We start from the raw sequence: 14,488 nt of genomic DNA, 5'->3' as shown, positions 1-14,488 counted from the left end.
TAGAAAACTGGCAATAAATTGCTACTAAGCGTCTAAGGTACTTGCAGGCCATTCTTTTTAATAGCTGTGATGGTTTATGTATTTTTGGACCAGGGAGTGACACCATTTGGAAGTGTGGCCTTGTTGGAATAGGTGTGATCTGGTCGGAGTAGGTGTGTCACTGTGGGTGTGGGCTTAAGACCCTCACCCTAGTTGTCTGGAAGNCAGTCTTCCACTAGCAGCCTTCAGATGAAGATGTAGAACTCTTAGCTCCTCCTGCACCCTGCCTGCCCAGATGCTGCCATGCTCCCTCCTTGATAATGGACTGAACCTCAGAACCTGTAAGCCAGCCCCAATTAAATGTTTTCCTTATAAGAGTTGCCTTGGTCATAGTGTTTGTTCACAGAATTAAAACACTAAGACAATAGCTTTCCTATTTTATCAGCTGGATTTTTAAAAAAGATTTATTTATTTTATGTATGGGAATACACTGTTGCTATCTGCAGACACACCCGAAGAGGGAATCAGATCTCATTACAACCATGTGGTTGCTGGGAATTGAACTCAGAACCTCTGGAAGAGCAGTCGTTGCTCTTAACTGCTGAGCCATCTCTCCAGCCCTTATCAGCTGGAATTTGAGCACCTCTTCTATAGTAGAAAGTTTCTGCACATGGGCTTACTATTCGTTAACATGCCCGTGCCTCTGCTTTTTACAACCACTGTCACTTGTGGTATGACACAGGGACTAGGTAGGGGAGACACTGCATGTGTCGAGAAGTCATTAACCCATACTCAGATTTGGTCAGAGAAGAGAAAACAACAACAACAACAACAACAACAACAACAACAACAACCACCCAGATATCTTTAGTGGATCCATCAAGACAGAGACCCACACATTCAGACCTGTTTTGGGATGGCTTCTGCCTCTGAACACTTCTGTAGGTTTTGATCCCACAATGCATTTTCTTTTCCTCATCTCTAGATTGGACGAATGCTAAAGATGTCGTGACACTCTAGACAAGGCATTGCAATGTGATGGAGATCGTGAGACCAGAGATATTTCCTGCCTAAGAGGTTCTGGGGTAGGGATAACGGCAGGAAAACCAAAGCACGGCTCAGTGTAAGGAAAGCAGATTGGAGCATACCAGGCTGTGGATCAGCAGGGGCGTCCTAATGGGGATGCGGGATCTTTACTTCTCAACAGGAGGCAGGGCAGAGAAGACATTGTCACAGTGAGACTGTGGGGACAGTAAATCTGTCTACCACAAGGGCTGGGTGGATGATGAAACAGAAGTAGAAGTTCATGAGAAGTAATGTAGACAGGGCAAGGTGCTCAGTGGTCCCAAAGAAAGACCAAGCACATCACTATGGCATCCTGGGAGGTGTGGGAAGTAATGAAGGAATCCTCAGGGGTCTGATGCGAAATTCCTCTCACCAGGAGTGGCCATCATGACCTACGGTCTGGTAGACGGGATCTGGCGTGATCACTTGTTCCCAGGGGAACCTACTGACCCCGTTCTCAGGACGCAGGCTGCCGTTGGTCTTTAATCCCACCTTCTGCCTCACTCCAACTGTGTAGTCAAGGGTCTGGCCCACTGAGTGCTGGGGCTCTGCTTTTCTGGGTGCTGAGGTTTCCCGTGGAGGTCACATGCCCACCTGACCCAGGACCATGCGCCAGCTTGGGATTCCCCCACAGCTAGTGAATACAGTTATTAGATTTCTAAAACTCCAACTCTCCAACCATTACCCTGGCCCTTCCAAGTTCTCAGTGATTTGTTCTCCCAGCCACTTCTCCTCTCCCTCCTGCCTGGCTGGGTGTGAAGGGACTTTCCTCCCTCAGGGGTGTCCTGAGTGACTGTCCCTGTCCTTCAGAGCTTCTGTTAAAACACATTTAAGATCAGTGTTTATGAGGTACCTCTCAAAATTCTCTAAGTATTAAGAGTTTTAAGACACATTGAGAAGGATACAACAAGTGCATAATTACCTGCTAAATACATTTTGTAGACAATTAGCATAAAACTTTCTGGGAGTGGAGGATAAACAGAAAGGGCTGAATTTAAACCTCCGATCTTGGTGAAGGATTAGGGATTTTTAAATTTATTTATTTATTTATTTATTTTATTTTTGGCACGAGAACATAAAAGAAAGGGTATGGGATCTGTGAGTTGAACTGGATGCCTGCTAAATTCTCACTTCAGTGTGAAGTCATGTCTCCTCACAATGTGACTGTATTTGGAGATAGTCTTTAAAGAGGCAATTAAAGGGCAGTGAGGTTGTGGGGGACAGATCTTAATGCAATGTGACCATTGTCTTTGTAAGAAGTAGACATTCCCACAGGGATTTGTGTGCACATAGAGAGAAGACCACGTGACAATTCAGGGGGAAGTCAAGATGCGGTGAAGAGGAAACAACCACCCAACGCCTTGATTTTGGACTTCTAGCATCCAGCACTGTGAGGAAAACAGTGAATGCTGTTGAAGCTGGGCAAGCCTGCAGAACTGTGTAAAAATGCACCTGGATAAATGAACACGGGGAGATAAAGGCTGAATCTCCCAGCAAAATCTGGAACCCCCATGCTGGGGAAGATTCTTCAGACCCGAAGTTTTCCATCAAGTTCAATGACAGGGACCATGAAAAGGGCAATCCCAAATTCCAGGGGCACACAGGACGATGTGTGTTGGGAGGAACAAGGAATAGAGCCTTGGAGGAAACAGCAGCCCTGTGGATCATTAGCCTGGGATTTGTCACCCAATGGATTAGTCATTGCTCAAGGTAAAGGGGGAACTGAGTTTAATTTGTGGGTTCATCAAGGCCTAGAAAGATTTTAAGGAACTCTTAAGAGGGAAAGTTTGAGAGATAGAGAGAGAGAGAGAGAGAGAGAGAGAGAGAGAGAGAGAGAGAGAGAGAGAGAAAACCATGATGGAGAAGCAAAGCTGACTTAGAGAGCATGGGAAAGATGTCCAGAGCATGAGAGGTTGAGCAGAAGTTCTTCAGAAACCATTCCAAGCTGCAGCTCAAGGGTAGGGTTAGGTTAGGCTTAGGGTTGGGGTTGGGGTTAGGGTTGGGGTCGGAATTGGGGTTGGGGTTAGGGTTGGGTTTGGATAGATGTCATGGGGGAAATTATCTACTAAGCCTGGAAGATTCCTGGCCTCACCGTGCCTTCTGCTGACCTGCCTATGCCACAGGGCTCAATGGGGAAGTGGCAGGAGCTTCCCTCTGCTACTCTCACCTGCCGGGCAATCCTCAATGCCCTCTGCTTTTTGTAACAGCTCACAAAAGTTGGGAACATCGATTTAGTCTAGTGGGTAGATTAGTGACCTACTGTGAAAAGCCTGTGGATCACAGGCAGTCATAGGTCAGTAGTATTGGCTCTATAACATAAACTGGTGGTGGTTTGGGTCAGGGATGAAAAATTGTGGCCCACAGGATATACCTGTCCTTTGAGCTATCAGTGGGGCTATATTTTTAAAGGACTGCCCATGGCCTCCTGCCAAAGAGCCAAAAAAGAGACCATACAGCTCATCATGCCTAAAATGTTTCCCATTCATGGAAACAGCAGGCCAACTCTTGGTATACATAACACGGGTGTTTAGTTATTTACTTTTGGCTTCTTTAGGAATAGCCCCACCCCCATTTGTAACCATGCCTCTTGGAAAAACACATTCTTGACTTCTGAACAGACAAATGCAGAACCCTGCCAGTTCATACTCTGGGGACTGTCATTACCCTCTTTGGTTTCATCCCAGGGTGGTACAATGAAGAGGGACCATCTAGGGCTGCTGGTTAGAATGTACCCAGTGGCCCACAGGTTCCCTTTGGGGCCTTTGTGTTCCTAAGGACCTTAGGGTGACAGTCACTGTTGGCTTTGTCCTTACATGTCACACTATTGAGCAAATCAACTCTTGCCCTGACTCTCCCCTGGCTTTGTAGCAGCTTATCTATGGAGACAGAACAAAATGACATTTGCCTGTCTGTTAGCCAAGAAAACAAGAACGGGTGGCCATGGACTCAAGTTCTTCCCAGTGGTTGGCCAGGATGAGAGGGGAGAAGGTCCAGACAGATCTGGAGTTAAACTGAAGCAGTTCACCACGCAAGTCGGTGAATCAAAATACACTGGGGCACATGGAAGCATCACTGAGCCAGATTAAATATGAGGGTGTTCAAAGAAGTCCTTGACTCATAACTTCTATTTCTTCACATACCAAAAGTAGATTTAAAAAAGAAAACAAAAACAAAAACAAAAACTCCTTCCATTTCCTTCTCCCACACAGGAATGAGCCAAGAAAGATTTGATAAGTATATGATGATGCACAGTAAATTAAATTCATATGGCAATTTCTGTCTTAATTCCCTATGATGTTCACATAGACTTATTTTATTCAGCCTGTTTCATAGACCAGGATGATCATCATCATATTCTTTTCTTTAAATGCAGTGCTAAGTTGTGCTAAGATTTTTTATCACCTAAGTCTGTATTTTCATGGTTTAACAAACCATCACCTCCAGCTTATAGTGAGATGGCTCTGAGTGTGCTACAGGGACAGCGTGGCAAGAACTCATAAGCCACATGAAAGAAAAGGCCATTATTTCCCCCTCTGAAATGAATAAACCTCCAGTTTCAGGGCAGTTCCTTACTTATCAGCCATGGGAAATCGTGACTAAACCTCCCTGCTTTGAGCCACAGCTCTGGTCAATTTTCCCCCTCCATGGTCCCTGCCACTGCTGCGGCCTTTGCAAGTTGGACAGTGGTGGTTTGAACCGTGACCTTCTCCTGCAGAGAGCAAGTAAGCCCCTTCCTCAGCTCACTCGTATGCCATAGGGCCTGGGAAACATGAAGGGGATCCTGCCAATGCCACCTTTGCCCGGCGGCCAGCATTGCATGCTGAAATCCTAGCTTGCTTCCCAGCCCAAACCCCCAACAGTCAAGTCCGCTCCTTCATCCTGCAGGGAACTTGGAGGGCCAGAGGCCACTGTTGCCATGGCTTTTGGAAGATGTGGCCTCAGGCCAGCTCCTCAGCATCAGTTTGGAGGCCCAGAGCTGGTGAAGTGTTCCAACTGGGTCTGTCTGTCGCACAGGTGGTTTCATGGATAAAAGCCCTGGTAGTGTAAAAAAGAGACCATAGTGACAGTGAGTATATCTGATGCCTGCGCATCTGCTACCCCTGTCTTCTCATGTCTCCCTGGCTTTCGCTTGCCTCTCATCTGCTTGCTTTAACATCCACCTGTTCACTTTTCCCTTTGCTGAGGAGCCAGTCTCTTCCCTAATTAAGTCAGCAGGCATTCATCGAACAGGCAGCATCATATTTTGGCAAGAGCATGGGGACAGAGCTCTCCCAAGAAGCAATTAGGAATGTTTGTTAGTGGTGATTAGGGAACAGTGATTAATGCATGAACAATTACCTGCTCAAGAAAATAGTTCCTAAAATAGTTTCGCTCCCAGGCTTTCACGCCCCCCCCCAAACCTGCTGGTCTAGGAGGGCTTCCTGATGGTTCATATAGAAAAGGAAGCAGGCTAAGATGCATAGCTGCCTACCAATGGCCTGTCTCTGGCTACCTGGAGACCAGCATTCAGAGCCTTCCTCTCTGAGTGACATCCATGAACATTAACATGCCCAGTACATGCCCTGCAGTCCCTGGTGGGATGCCTCCAGCCTCTTCTGTTCTTGCTAAGTTGTAAAATAAAAGTTGGAATGTAGGTGAGTGAGAACGAATGTTGCATTTGTTTGTATATGTTTTTGAAGAGGCATTCTTCCTAAGTGTTCATATAAACCATGACTGGCAATCCAGGAGGAGCGTCAGAAGCCTTGCTGCTCTGCAAATGCAGTGTGTCAGATGCAGAGGGATTCCACGCAGAGGCAGTCGTAGATGAGCCTATGGAAAGGAAAGTGCCTTTCTCACAATGGATAGTCTGGATCTATCTATTTATTTATTTTTATGAGACAGAGTCTCGAGTAGTCTAGGCTGACTCAAACTATTCAAGGACGACCTTGAACTCTTGGTCCCCCTGTTAGCCCTTCCTGAAAGCTGCGTTTACAGTCGTGAGCCACCACTCAGATTTTAGGTGCTGCAGGGCAAGTGTATACCAGGCAAGCACTCCACCAACTGAACGACATGTCTGATGCCCTGGAGAAAGTTTTCAATCAAAGAGATTCAAGGTCCCTCTTTGTACACACAGTCTGAATCTAAGATGAGACTCAAAATTTGCTACCATAATGTCGAATTGATTTTGTGACATCTTAAAGCGATCGTTTTTTGTAGAACACACAGAAGAGGGCATTTTAACTGAGGTTACTCTGGGTAAATTCCTCAAACTCCAAATAGAAGCAGTAAACACGTGAATATAAATATGACAATCATTTGTTTGGCTGCAACCACTTCGTTTTTTTGGCACACTCAACGGTACAGACATTTCTGGTGGATGATTAAAACACAAGTTCACTTTTAAGTTGTTTACCCCGTGCTTGACACTATGTTTTGGCGACATTATCAATTTCTTATAAAGCCGGTATGTTTCTATCTAGTGTCCTGCTGTGGGAGTGGAAAAAACTGTTAGACACTTGGCTGTTGGAGGGAGGAATGACAGCAGAGTGTGCAGGCAATGGTTTATGGGGAACTTTACAAGGTATGATTGTCAAGGTTTTATCTGACGACTCATTTTCTAGTTGTTGGTTTTTTTTTTTTTTTCTTTTCCTGATTGGAAATGGCGCCAACAGTGGCTTTTTAGTATTCCTGAGCTTTCTCACTTTTAACATTTACATTTTGTTATCAAGGGATTTAATGATGATCAGTAACATGGAATGGTGCCCCGCTGAAGAAAAGCTAAGATCCCTATTCCCATAAGGATGTCCTTTTATGAGGGGATGACATGACCAAGAATGGGTTTTAGAATTCAGATTTAGAAGTATGATATTCTGAACAATGAAGCCTAGAGGGAAGACGAGCCAGGTTTGCATCCTGGAGTTCTCTCCAGATGTCAACACACCCGCATCTGTTAGAGCAGTTAAGAGCTATGCAGAGAGCCCAAGAACCAAGAATCCCAGCCAACTTCTCAGTGGCAGAAGCCAAGTTCAGAACACAAGGCTGAGTAATGACCTAGCTGGCCAATGAGAAGACAGGGTCCAGGAAAAGGTAGAGGAAGCAGGTCATAGTCAAAGTTCCAAGGCAACCAACCACAACACCCAGAACCATTGCATACAGCTCCTCCAATGCAAAGTGGGCAGAGATTTGCCCTTAGGCCGATAGAAGAGAGTCCCATCTGATGTAACAGAGGAAAGGAAAGGTGGGAAGGCCAGCAGCCTCACTGAGAAGATTTCATGGTAGCTTCAACCGGCTCGGAAGCTCTTTGGAGAAATTAGGTGAGCAGGGGAAGACGTTATAAAAAGCGTTGGTAGTTGTGATTCTTGTTAGGGTTGGTGACACAGACATACACCTTGTCTTACAATTCTTACGGTGGAATGGCAGGGACATTTTAGGTTTTACATGTGATTAGCATAGGCACCACTTGCAATAATCTGGACCACTAAGAATGTAAGGATTTGGTATATATAAAGCAAAAGTAGAAAAAAAAAAAAAAGCACATCTTCCCAGGTTTTGCAAAAAGTAGGAATCAATTTTGGCAGTTGTTTGGCAATGAATTAAAGTGTTTGAGGGTAGGCATCAATATGTTTGGAAGCTCAGGTGGGGGTGCACCTGGACCCTAAGACTCATTCTTCATGGCATAAATGAACTCCATTCACTACACAGAGGTGAAGGGAGTGGAAGCCAGCATTCTGCCATGCCTGGATTTCCATTATGGAGTTCTAGGAAAGGCGAGTAGCTTGTCACATCAAAGAGGCTGTAGAATAATCAGGGCATTAGCCTGGTGTTAGTACCCATCCCATCCCATCCCAGCCTCTTGCTCCTTAAGGAGATAAAAGAGGGAGCCTTCTGTCACCAGTTCTGGGAAGTGCTGTCCCAGGCTCACACTATTCTCTTGATAAAAGCATGCTGTCCTTGGTTAGTCCTGGCCACACTCCTCAAATCCAAGAGTGGCAAATGTACCCCAGTTTCAAATGGGGCTAAGGAACCAGTCAGAGAGCAACCATTGGGAAGGCCCCTGACCAGGTTCACCCAAGCTGAGAATACGGTGTTGTTCAACTTGCTCTAAAAGCACGTTAGTCATTACCTTACACTCCTTTCTGTCTAGGTCCCCTCTCCATAAATGTCAAATGTAGTCGCCAGTAGGTTCAGCCTGAAAATAAAGTCCCCTCCCTTCCATCAAGAAATAGCTCCAAACTTAGAGTGTGTGCTCAAAATATTCACAATGAAATCATCATCCTGTATTTATAGTCTTCTGGATTGTGTATGAGATTTTCTTTCCCATGGTATTTCTTGTTGAAAGGGTCAGCAGTGGAAAGCAGGATCAGAGAAAGACTGAGGGAAATGGGCCTCCTGGCCTTTGGAAGCAGCTAGTTAACCCTACATCCTGCCTGCCTCTTTCCCTGTGCCCTACCCACTTGCCGGATAAACAGGTACCCTCCCTCTCCCCTTCCCCAGATGGCCTTGGTGAATGGCCCTGGCCTCCCGAGTGGGAAAATCAGCAGTACCTAGTGTCATCCCTTTTCCTGTGACCTTTCCCATTCTCTAGACTTCCTCCCCGTTTTCACCGAGGGAGATGGTGTGGATCTTAATGGTTGGAACTTGGTGATTTTCTTCAGGGCGTGGGGTCGACGACCCCACACAGCAGCAGACCTGCAAAAAGCTTTTACTTCTCACCCGGGCTGTGGTACAGGCGGATTGGTCCTTCGGCACGGTAATCCTGGCCGATCCCTGGGGCATGGAAGAGAAAAACTTCCATTCACAGACTCCATCTGTCTTGGAGATCTTATAGAAAGTCTCTCCTGAGCCCACCGGGATGCGCACCATGTCTCTGTGATGTCCCTCTAGAGCCTGGCTGGGTGGGTGCAGGGTGTAGCCCAGGGCATGCTTGGAAGACTGCCTTCTGCGAAGACACTGGATTCGCAGCACATTCTGAAAGGCTTTCTTGAACTCCTGGCTGGAGCATGGGTATATGATAGGGTTGATGCAACTATTTAGGTATCCGAGCCAAAATACTATTTTGAAAACGGTTTCCGGCGGTTTGAAATTCGGGAAGAAGGACCCTGAAAGAGAACACAAAGAGTTACACATATGATTGGCCAGTCAAGAGGCCAATCGGTTAGAACCACAGACAACACACATGTTTTTCATATTTATAAAAAGTTTCAAAAACGCCCAGATGCAAATGAGTGTTTCCCATCAGCTGGTAACTCATTTACTAGGCTTTCAAAGACCATTTCACACAGATAGATTTGACCTGGCCTCCTCTCTCAGTGGTAGGAAATCATCTGTAGGCTTCCTTTGAGCTTTGCAGAGTGTGGCATCACGTTTTGGTATAGCCTAAACACTCAGTTTTGCCTGAGTGATAAAATAAAGCGGGGTACACTCAAATCCACATCATGTTAAAATGTGATGCCCCTAACCAAGGGTGATAGTGCATGACAAAGTTTGAGGCCAGCCTGGCCTACAGAGAGAGAGTTCCAAGACTAGCTAGCCAGGGCTATACAGATAGACGCTGTCTTGAGGAGAGAAAACTGTGGTTACCCAGCCCTATCCTTTGTGAGCATAGGAATCTGGAATGCCCAGATCCCACGCCTTATTTTTCCATCCAACACTTAACTAGTTCCTCGAAAGGGCAATGTATGAATTATGCACCCCCAAAATGTTCCTCTTCACTCCTTTCAGACATGTTTGAAGGATGGCTCCACAGTCCTCTTATCCCTCCTCTGCATTTCACGATTGACCTGGCCTGCTTTCTTCCCTTGCTTCCCGTGACAGTTGTTTGTTCACTCTGGTGAGTGAGTGGCTTTGGGGGGAGCTTTATTCACCCCATGGGCTTCAGTTTTTCTTTTTGAACAAAGAAGAAGATGGAATGAAAGTTCTCCTTAAGGCCCTGCCTCTTTTATCCTTTCTTTCAGCCTCTGGTCTTTAGCACTATTATTCTACTTTATTGTTGGAGAAGCTCACACTGCGCATGTAATGTGTTTGGATAACATCTGCTCACATCACCTTCCCTCCAGCTCCTCCCGTATCCTCACCACTTTCCCCTCCTCTCCTCACGTGCTCTTCCTATAATGCATGGAGCACACTTAGTGCTGAGTGTGCACTGGAGCAGGGGCGGCCTGTCAGGGGCGGCCTGTCAGGGGCTGCATTTCTGAAGAAGACCATATCAGCTGCTGAGGTATCCTCAGCCAAGGGCGGGGTTTCATGGACCACCTTCTCTAGCCATGCTGGGAAGATTGTGGTCTTTATTTTCTTTCTTTCTCTTCCTTTCTAAGCTGCAGACTTCTCAGAGTCAGGATTCCTAACATACGTGCTGGATACTCTTATAGTTGACTCCAGCCAACAGTATTCTGAATTCAATCAGGTAAAACTTACATGGAAGTCAAAACGCAGAACAGTGGGACAGTGGGTGGGAACATCTATCACTGAAGCACAATTCTTGTCAAGTTCAATGTGTCTCAAAAAAAATCACACACATGCACACACGCGTGCGCGTGCAAGCACACATACACACAGAGAGACACATGAGCACTCGTGCACATACACACACAAACACAGACACACTCATGTTCACAGACACACGCTCACATACACGTATGAGTTGACAGGTGTTTATTATGGAAAACCTGCAGCTGAGGAAGTTTTATACTTTAGGCTCAAAGTTTTTAGTGCTGCCTAATCATTAAAACAAAGGTTCAAGTCACCAACTATGTCTTGAGTTAGGCAGCGTGATGAACGTTTTGCATATAACTTAACTATCATTAATAATAGTGTGGCTTATATGACTTCTGGGCTGGGGAGATGGCTCAATCAGAAAAATACTTGCCTTGCAAGACTTTGGTCACCAGAACTCAGATGAAAAAAAAAAATACAGATGTGGTGGCACATGCTCATCCCAATGCTGAGGAGGTAGAGATAGGTAGATAGATCCTTGAAGCTTTCTGGTCAACCAACCTTATCTACCTAGTACGTTCTAGGCCAGCGAGAGAACGTGTTTCCTATTCCTACACAAGGTGGGAAGTGCCTCAGGATGAAGACCTGAAGCTGTCCTCTGCTCTGCACACTCATTTCTTGGAAAGAGAATGGTATACAGGATCAGTGAGATGGGTGGTCGGGGAAAAGCTGAATTAGACTCAAGCTTCTCAGACTTCATCTGAGAGCAGAGAAAGCGGTCTACGTTAACGTGATGGGAGGCTTTGTGCAAATATGGTCAGTTCTTGGAGAAAATTCACTTTGCATTCCAATGCCTATATATTTTCCAATATTTCTTTCTCATGGTGACAGTAATGTGATTAAGGCTACTCATTTTTACAAACCTCTGCCTTTTCCTGGGCTTAATGACTGAGGGAGGCAGAGATGAACTGGGTATGTCAAAATCCACCTCATCTGGAGACTTCATTACAAACAAATCAGCTAGACAGGGGGAGGTATTTTCCTTATTTGAAGAATTTTCAGCTAACAGCAGCAACAGCACATCTCATATGCCCTCTGAACATGAAGCTATTAAAGTGATTTGAGAGGTTCCTTTAAGGATCCTATTTCTGCTTAGAGTCCAAGTTGGCATTCATAAATCTCACCCCTCCCTCTCACTCCTCAATTTCTGAGCCCCTCTCTCCTTCCCGGCCCTGCTTCCTTAACCTTGTGTCTACCTGACCCAAGGCTAGCTTCACATGCTCTCTTCCTGTGGTCTCCACGCTGTGTCCACACTGACAGCAGGAGATGCAGGTCTTCTGTTTCGACAGCCACCATTCAGAACATCCCACTTGTTTTTCCTGTAGCTGAGGTATAGGGTAAGAGAAGGAGCTAGTTTTTTTTTTTTTTTTTTTAAAGAAATATATTAAGAATTGAATGTAAGATAGTATCCAGCCTCAATTCTTCAGGGGGATTTTCTTTTTAATCCAAGAACACCTCTGAATATTGGCTGTCCAAACACTGAGTGGGGGATACTTCCAGGCCAAAGACCTTTCCATAAACAGCCCCATTTGGGGCCAGTTCAGGTACAGGAGGAGATGGGGTAGAAGTACAGAGGGTCAGGAATTTGAAAGGAGTAGAGTAGAAGTGGGGGAGGGGGAATTGGGGGTGGCCACTAGAAAGTCTCAGATGCCAGGGGCCCAAGAGGTTCCCAGGACCCAACAGGGAGGACATTAGCCTAAATACCCAACAAAGGAGAGAGAAAGCCTGTAGAGACCATATCCAATGGATAGGCATGCCCCACCCCCCGTGGTTGAGGGATAGGGCCACCCACCCACCTCAAAAATATTAATCCAGATTTCTTCCTGTCAAAAGGAAGTACAGGGACAAAGAGTGGAGCAGAGACTGAAGGGAATGCCATCCAGAGACTCTCCCATCTAGGGATCCATCCCATCTTCAGACATCAAACCCAGACACTATTGTGGATGCCAAGAAGTACTTGCTGACAGAAGCCTGATACAGCTGTCTCCTGAGAGGCTATGCCAGTGCCTGACCAATACAGATGTGGATGCACACAGCCAAACATCTGACTAAGCTTGGGGACCCCAATGGAGAAGGAGCTGAAGAGGTTTGCAACCCTACAGGAAAAACAACAATATCAACCAACCTGACCACCAGAGCTTCCAGGGACTAAACCACCAACCAAAGAGTACACATAGGGGGACCCATGGCTCCAGCTGGATATGCAGCAGAGAATTGCCTTATCGGGCATCGCTGGGAGGGGAATCCCTTGGTCCTGTGGAGACTTGATGACCCAGCATAGGGAATGCTAGGGTGCTAAGGCAGGAGAGGTGGGCTGGTGGGGGAGCACCCTCATAGAGACAGAGGAGGCAGGAAAAGAAAGGGGTTTGTGGAGGGAAAACTGGGAAGGGGGATAACATTTGAAATGCCAATAAATAAAATAACCAATAAAAAAAAGAAAGAAAGGAAAAGAAAAGAAAAGAAAAGAAAAGAAAAGAAAAGAAAAGAAAAGAAAAGAAACCCAGCCCCATGTGGTTTATTCAAGTAAGTGTGTGACAGTACCCAGATGTGTCTCAGCCTACTGCATACTTGCCCACTCCCATCTGATGATTTCCCTAGAGGTGGGTGGCTGGATGTACTCCCTTGCATAAAGCATGGTCCTCACTTTAGAAGGGACACACGTGATTCTCTCTGGGCTGTACTTATGGGAGGATGCAGAATAGACTTCAACCAGTGTCTTCCCAGTGGGCGAGGAAAGGTAACAAGGGGCGGTGCTCTCCTTTGACTATTAGCCATGTCCTCAGCTCTCTTTCTTCACTTCATTTCTCTGTCTCAGGAAGAGTGCTTGGACTGGGATGTAGGCTAGTTCCCATCAAAGTTCCTCAGTCCACTGTCTCCTTCCTTGTCCAAACCTTCCCACGCAGACTCAGTCTTGTTTGGACTCCCCAAACATCCTTCCAAACTCAATTTTATTCTCAGATCCATCTCTCCCAGGTTACTGGTGATGCTTTTGAAGTGTGAGCACAGCTGAAGATGTGGGCTTCCATCTATCAGGAGCACCAGGGTGGAAACAGTCATGCTAAGGATGTGTGATGGCTGATTTGACAGTCAGCCTAACAGGCCCTAGAATCACCTAGAAGAGAAATCTCTGGTCACATCTGTGAGAGATTTATAATGTGAGTGGTACCATTTCATGGGTCGGGGTCTCGGGCTGGATAAGAAGGGTGAAGAGAACGGAGCACCAATCTCCACCCTTCTCGGCTTCCTAGCAGTGGATGCAGTGTAACAAGAGGCCTCACACTCCTGCCATCCTGATTTACCACCAAGACACAGACTGTGCCCCCTAAAACTATGAGCTAAAATAAACGCTTCCTTCTTTAAATTGCTTCTGTCTGGTATTCTGTCACAGCGATAGAAATGAATGAATTCAAACTAGGGTTCTCTGACCCAGACAGTAGTACAGTGTGAATTCCACTTGACCAGAGCCTTGCTTTTGTTCACTCACAGAGTTCTAGAACCCAGCACAGTGACTTGTAAGGCCAACTGCTATTCCTGTTAAATGGTTGACCTGGTTGACGAAGACTGTACTTGGCTGAATGGCCAAGTGTCCTTGCTTTCCCTGTGTCTGTGGCTGCTCTGTGGCATGCAGCTTTCTTTTCTAACCATTGTAGCCCCTCACTTCTCTCCCTGAGCTTTCTTCCTATGGTCTTCCCTCTTCTATGCACTTTCTTTCTGGTCCTCGGTTGTTCTCTGTGTTGGCATTTCTCTCTCGTGCCTCTCCCATTCTGTACCATTTGCTGTCAGACACCCCAACACTTCTTGTCATGCTTCCCAGGAAGAGTAAGTTTTCTGAAGTCCCTACGTGCGAAGCGCCTGCTTCTTTTGTCCCCATAGCTGTGATTCATCCCCCAGTGACCTCTGTCCTGACTTTGCCTCCAGGGATCCAACAGCAAACCAGCTTAGTTCCTGGAACATCTTGCCCTGTAGGTCAGGC

The 14,488-nt window shown here is 46.2% G+C and overlaps 1 protein-coding gene across 2 annotated transcripts in view; it reads right to left on the bottom strand.

The window, feature by feature from the left end:
* Positions 1-550: 550 nt before the first annotated feature.
* Adra1a (adrenoceptor alpha 1A) overlaps positions 551-14,488 on the bottom strand; it is a 96,928-nt gene continuing 82,990 nt past the window's right edge. The window contains exons 3-4 of one of the 2 annotated variants that reach the window (XM_029541606.1): positions 8,568-9,122; positions 551-5,079 (exon numbers count right to left, since the gene is read on the bottom strand). In XM_029541606.1, the coding sequence (XP_029397466.1) occupies positions 8,605-9,122 (518 nt within the window). In that variant the 3' untranslated portion in view covers positions 551-5,079; positions 8,568-8,604. The remainder of the gene's footprint in view (positions 5,080-8,567; positions 9,123-14,488) is intronic. The other variant, XM_029541607.1, reaches the window with a different exon arrangement.

Source organism: Mus pahari, chromosome 8 (genome assembly GCF_900095145.1).
Source record: "Mus pahari chromosome 8, PAHARI_EIJ_v1.1, whole genome shotgun sequence".
NCBI classification, from domain to species: domain Eukaryota; kingdom Metazoa; phylum Chordata; class Mammalia; order Rodentia; family Muridae; genus Mus; species Mus pahari.
The sequence above is the reverse complement of the archived record's forward strand: the minus strand, read 5'-3'. Positions and strand labels throughout refer to the sequence as shown.